Here is a 6342-nt window from a genome sequence, read left to right as displayed (position 1 = left end):
CTAATGATTTCAAGGATTTTTTATAACTTCTAAATCCCTTCTCTTTTCTGAATTCCCTTTAATAATGGTTCCATATTTTGGGTTATTATTCCCAGACTTATTTTGCATTTTTATACTACGTGCATTTTCTGTGAATTGACCAGAAAGATCCAGGGATGAATAAAATTGTAAGGTAACATTTTTTTTTTTTATTTATTATTTGCTGTATCTCATATTTAAGTCCCACCAGCCCATTTGGATAGAGCATTTTTTAACTAGGCTTGGACAATGGATGAGGATACTCCTAACATGAATCATAAACAGCCTTGTGAATCACTCCCAAGCCACCTTGGTTAGCCTAAAACGTCTCCCATGCATGCGACTCCTAACTAGTACCTTTGCTAATCCTTTATCATTACTTTTATGCCAAAGTATATTATTGATATAGTGCCAAAAATGTGTGTGCCTGGGTGTTTTATAATTATCATTTTTCTTCCAACAGGTAAGAAATTTTCCCTACCGTAACTATTTCATCCTTATTCTTCTTCCAGTTGAGAGAACGCCTGGTTGCTGTCCTCTGTATACAGTACTTTCATGTTTTGTAGACTGTTGGTATGATCATGGTTTCTCCTCATTTTCTAATCTAGACCAATACACTTTCCTCATATTATTTTACTTGCTGCTTTTCTTGAGATTCACTCGTTTAAGTTGTTTAAAAACATGGCTGTTTGTGAATGGAGAATTACAGTATTTATCTTTCACCTATTGCTGTGCTTCTGTGGTGCCATAAACTCCCAGATGGCATTTTTTGTGTGTGGCCGTTGTACATGTATGTGTTTCAGTGTTGTTGGCTAGATGTGTGTTGTTTCCTAGTCAGTATTTCTCTAGTTCTTCCTTTCTGTAGCTACTGGTTTGGCCCTCACATCACTGAGGTATCTCTACACAGACGTTAATTTAGTTACACATTTTATGTTCAATACTTTGCATTTACTATTTCTATACTCTATTTTAGTCCCATCTCTCTTATCCAAATCTTGTCTCCTCCATGAATTTAATCAGTGTGTAGGAGTGTCTCTTCTGTCTTCTATGTTAATGGAATTTACTGCATAGCTTTATGACTCCTTTTTGGATTATTTAGCCACTGGCTGTTTTCATCATTAATACAGTTTAACATGGGAGTGAGCAAGGATCCATTCACTTTGGCCAGAACAAACTTCAGCTCACGAGCAATGAAAGAGCACGGTGGAAAGCTCAGTTGCGGGATTGCAGAATGTTGTTAGAAAGACTACTAAGAACAAAACTGTTAGTAAAATTTCTGAAACATACCCTCAGAGTCTTACAGAGCCCTGGTATTCCTTCTTTATTGTTCTTTCTTATATTTTTCCATATGAGCCTTTGAGATATTAAGCTGTGACCCTTTCTCCTACCAAATATACTTTATGTTGAAAAATACAGACTTGTTAGCTTTTAGCTTCTGTGCACCTGTTAAATATTCTGTTGTAGCCCCAAGGTTTTTACAGAGCCCTTATATGGGTTTCGCTGCAAATGTACAGCATGATTGCCTTACAAGATATTTGGATAGGTGGAGAAATGCTTAAAATCTATTTCAGGTTGTCTTAGTTATATAGCAGTTAAGGACTTACAGCTTGCTAATAATACATTTTTGCCTGAATGATTCCAGGTTTCACTTAATGTATAATATATTGGTTTTTGGCATGACACGGCTACCTTTGATCTTTGTAAATGACCCACAGTTAATTGTTTAACATATGAAACTGAACAGTAGGACGTCTCAAGGAGAGGAATAGATGTGATGTTACCTTGAAAAACCCGTAGAGCATTAACAGAGTTTATGTTTTGATGGGAATCTGTCCAAGGCACTGCATGGTATGTAGGCTATGTATTGATGGGAGTACATATAATGAAGAGCTGTTCTTCAAATATGGCAGGGAAATTACTACTTTCACAGTGAATAAAGCAGCCTAGACTCAATGAATAATATGCTGATGTTGCGCTCCTTTCTCTTCCAGTTTCATTTCAAAGTGGTAAGAATGGATTTTATGAATATTTTTAAGCAGTTAACTTGTTTGAAAGCGTTTTTGTACTCCCTGTATGAAGTATTTAATTATAAATGACAAGAAGTTTAATTATAGAAAATGTATTTCAAATGCTTAATATGACTGAAAAGAGCTGATTTATTTGTGTTATTTCAGCAATAAAATGTGCACATATTTACTAGAAAGTACAACTTCTAATGGTTTATTTTGTAATGAAAATAGTGAATAAAAATAAGCTGAGGAAGAAATTAACTTAATTTGTTGGCAGTATAGTACATGTGTACAGTCTACCACATGAAACAGGATTATATGTTAAATATACAGCTAAATCTGTCTTTGGATGAATATTGGTTCCGTAGTTTAACCTCCAACATGTGGTTGTTCTGATTTCACAATTTTGTATATTCAGCATATTCATGCAGGGGTTGCTGTTCTCTCAGGGTTTTCCTTTGTTTCCTCTAACTGCCAGCAACCTGGGGGCTGTGGAAGCCTTCTGTAGTTTTTTAACTGAAACTTTCTGTGAACTCCACTTAGCAGAAAACTAGACTAGATGTGTGGCCCTGGACCAGGTCTTAGCAATTTCTAGAATTAACATGCTGTCTGAAGAAACAAATGAGAATAAAGCAAGCAAGCAAACCTCAAGCTTGATTCATAAGGCTGCTGCTTCTGTTTAAATGTTTTGTTGTACTCATTCTGAAAATCAGCATCACGAGACAACTATGAGACATCTTTGGTCCTTACCTGTACTGTTTCAGTAAGAGTAAGTAATTTTTGCTAAGATAAACCCAGCTCTCAGCATTAAGTATAAAACTGGTGAAGTGTGCAGCAAGACTAAAGAGTATTTTGTATTTTAAAAGAGTTTTCCCTTTCTGGCATTTAATCAAACCACAGTCATTATGTAAATTTAATCACCTTGCAACACAGTAATAATTTTATTATCTTCTTATTTGACAGTGTTTATAGATAGCTTTAAAATGACTTTTCTAGGATAGACTTGAGTTAGAATATTCAAGTTAAATATTAAATTGTCTTCCTGCTCTGTTTCCTGTAGGTGCTATATAGGTGTGCAGATAATGGGCCAAATTCACCTTGACTGACTCATCCCAGAAACTTTAATGAGCAAGCTGTAAGAGCATTGGATCTAATATTAGGCAGATTTTTAAATGTATATACGTATATATGAATGTATTATTGTGAGTCCCTTGTAGTTGGGCATGACAGTGTTGTGGTGCGGGTAGTCAATAGCTGTGGGTACGCACATGACTCCATGAGAAGCGCACTTTATAAATAATTTGCATGTGTACATTGGTTTGCTGTTACTGCTGCAGTTTTTGCTTTGTGTGGGTTTCTTTTTACCCAAAAGCACACTATTGTCAAAGTGGTTTATAGCTTTGCTCATCTTGGTGCTCTGCTCCACTGCTGCCTGTTTTCTGCCTGTTTGCCCAAAGAAGTTAATTAAAGGCACAGGCTCAAATGTGCCTTTATGATGTTTTACAGTCTCTTCCTCCTTTGTTCTTTCTTGCCTCTCCTACGTGTGGCATTGCTGGAATGTGGGACCGACAATGTTTCTGAGCGAGACTGTCTAGCATCCAAGTTCCTGGCAACAAAAGTGGAAGGACCTGGGTGTGTCTCTGTGTGTCTGAATACAAAGGGAGTGTGAGACTTACAAAAAAAAAATCAAATGCAAAATATCCTTTTAGAAATTTGAAAATATTTTCTGATGTTATTAGAGACACCTGGCCCAAGTGTTCCCAAAATCTGGAACCAAGGCCTTGATCTACCAAGACTTTTACTAAACATTTAAGTATATGAATAATCTCTCTGCAGATAAATGGGAGTACTTTGATTAAGACTGAGTGCTTTAATGCTTTGCTAGTCAGGACCTAAGTTCCTATGTCCACTTGACAGCCACATGGTGCAGTCAGAATAACACTTGGGTTTTATAGCACTTATCATCAGTAGAGTTTATGTGCTTTTGTGGCATCAGTTTAAACAGGAAAACAGCAGACATATCAATTTTCACCTTTGAGTTTTATCCTTGTTGTAGCAGATAACTAGGGACCTACCTAAATCACGGCTGAAGTTCAAAACACAGCAGTGCCCTTAATCTTGCTATTTTTGCCATGTGCCCCTCTTGCCGCTGAGAGGAAATTAATTTTGTGCTTTTTGCCTCTCGGCGACTCAGTGGCGGAGGAGGGATGTGCAGCAAAAAGAGCAAGTTTAAAGGCGCCACTATGCCGCAAACTTCCGCTGTGATTTAGGTAGTCTCTACAGATAACATTATGCCATTCATGCATTTTTATACCATTATTCAAGTTGCCAGTATCAGAAAACAGAAAATTTGATGGTTATTTAGCCATTAGCTCCTGTAGACATTCCTGCATTAATGAACAAGATGATAGCTGGGAGAGACATATTCACATTTCATACTTGCATTTATTTGAAAAAAATCCCTTTAAAATATTGCCAAAGTAAGGAGTGCAGCTGGGAGGGTAAAGGCCATTAGCTGTTGGAATAAAGTATGTCTTTAAAAATAAGCAATGTTTGCCAACATTTGTTCACCAACAAGAGTGGAGACCCAGATTTGTTTCAGTACCTGTTTTCTAGATACTTAATAGTTTTCTCTTTTTTCCAAAAGTCTGTCTGTGGGATATATATCTTGGAGAGAATAGCCTAAGGAAGTTCAGCAGTGTAAGCACATCTGTACTTACACACTTATACAATGACACTTGTTTGACCTGAATTGGAGAATTTGGGACATGAATTGTGGAGATCATCCCAAAGGAATAACAACTAAGCCCTCTTATTGCACCACAGTACTGTGTTTTCTATATATACAGTGCTTTTAAGAAAACTTCCTTCAAGATGCTTACAAAATATTTTAGAGACGGTATCAATAATATATTTCATAAGCCTCATTTGGGCTAGGGACATAAGTTACATATAAACTGGTTTAAGTGATCAGAAACTGGTTTAAACCTGTAACAGAAGTTCAGTGCATATAAACCAGTTTCAAAATTGAAACTAGTTTAAGATAAACTTGGTTGAATGTAGTATCAGACTTACCTGATTTAGGTCAAACCGGTTTATGAAATTTATGTCCCAGACCTCTTCCTGGTTTAAGTTAAATTGGAGCATGCTTTTCAGCTCTGGGCTGGGCTGGGCTGTGCTGTCTGCTTTGGAGAGCAGGTCTAACCCTGCCCCCTGCTCCCTAGTGAGGGCTGGCTCACTGCTCCCCCCGCCCAGGCAAACCCCGGCTGAAGTCTGGGGCAGGGAAAAGGGTTAAACTTCCCTTTACCTGACTACAGAGCTGTCCTGCCCTGCTGGCTTGCTTACTACTGGCTGCAACTGTGGACTACAAATCCCAGAGGTGCTTGGAAACAGGAAGAGAAAGTGATGAACAAACCTGCAGAGTCCTGCTGTGTTGTGATTGTGAACTGCAAATCCCAGAGACCTCAGGGACAGCAGGAAGAGGAAGTGAACACACAGCCCATGTTGGCTATGTGCCAGAGAGCTGTGCTTTAGTGCTCCTCAGCTCCTGGCTTGAGCCACTACAGGCATGTGGCTGCATTTCCTGAATCACAAGTGAATGTCTGTTCATTTGCGTATTGGTCTTACTGGTTCAATCTTTTCAGCTTAGACTAACCTGCACAGACTGAATCAATTCAGCCTTGGGCTTTTTGACTGTCTGACTTAGCCTTGAAGAGAGGTTGCGTTAGTACCATGAATTAAACTTGCATATCTTAGAAAGGAAAATTCTCTCTCATGTGTTTTAGAAAATTCTTGAAATTTTCTTAAAATAGTTTTCCTTGTGCTAATAATGTAATGACTTGATAACTTACTACCTGTGGGCTAAATACAAGTGCTTCATCCAATTGTGCTAAATACAAGTGCTTCATCCAACTACATTATGCTAGATAAGTGCTTTTCAACCTTTCTAGACTCAAGGCATTCCTCATTGGATTCAAGGCACTCAAAAAATGCCAGCTCTTAGTTTTCACTCATTTTTTTTACTATGGAAAAATAATGGAGCAATTTTTCTGTTGCAAAGCGGATCATAACAAGGCAGCATGTTTTTAACACTATGGATTTTTATTTGAAAGCTCTGAATTTATTTTATGAAATCTGCTTGCACACCTAACAGTGTGTAGAACCATGCAGCACCCTTGAAGAGATGTCAAGGCACTCCAGGGGACTGCAACACCCTGGTTGAGAATCACTGTACTAGATTATATAATTGATTAATGTAATCTGGTTCGTCATGATAGTCTGTATTCTAGGTGGTTTAAAAGAACAGCTGGCTGAA

At 37.8% G+C, this 6342-nt stretch overlaps 1 protein-coding gene across 1 annotated transcript in view; it reads left to right on the top strand.

The window, feature by feature from the left end:
- The first annotated feature begins 1939 nt into the window (after nt 1–1939).
- The window catches only part of MAMLD1 (mastermind like domain containing 1), a 366290-nt gene continuing 361887 nt past the window's right edge, over nt 1940–6342 (top strand). Inside the window, exon 1 of the mRNA XM_019521647.1 lies at nt 1940–2024. Coding sequence (XP_019377192.1) covers nt 1971–2024 — 54 coding nt within the window. The 5' untranslated portion in view covers nt 1940–1970. The remainder of the gene's footprint in view (nt 2025–6342) is intronic.

Source organism: Gavialis gangeticus, unplaced genomic scaffold, assembly GCF_001723915.1.
Source record: "Gavialis gangeticus isolate Ggan-Ray unplaced genomic scaffold, GavGan_comp1, whole genome shotgun sequence".
Classification (NCBI taxonomy): Eukaryota; Metazoa; Chordata; order Crocodylia; family Gavialidae; genus Gavialis; species Gavialis gangeticus.
The sequence above is the reverse complement of the archived record's forward strand: the minus strand, read 5'-3'. Positions and strand labels throughout refer to the sequence as shown.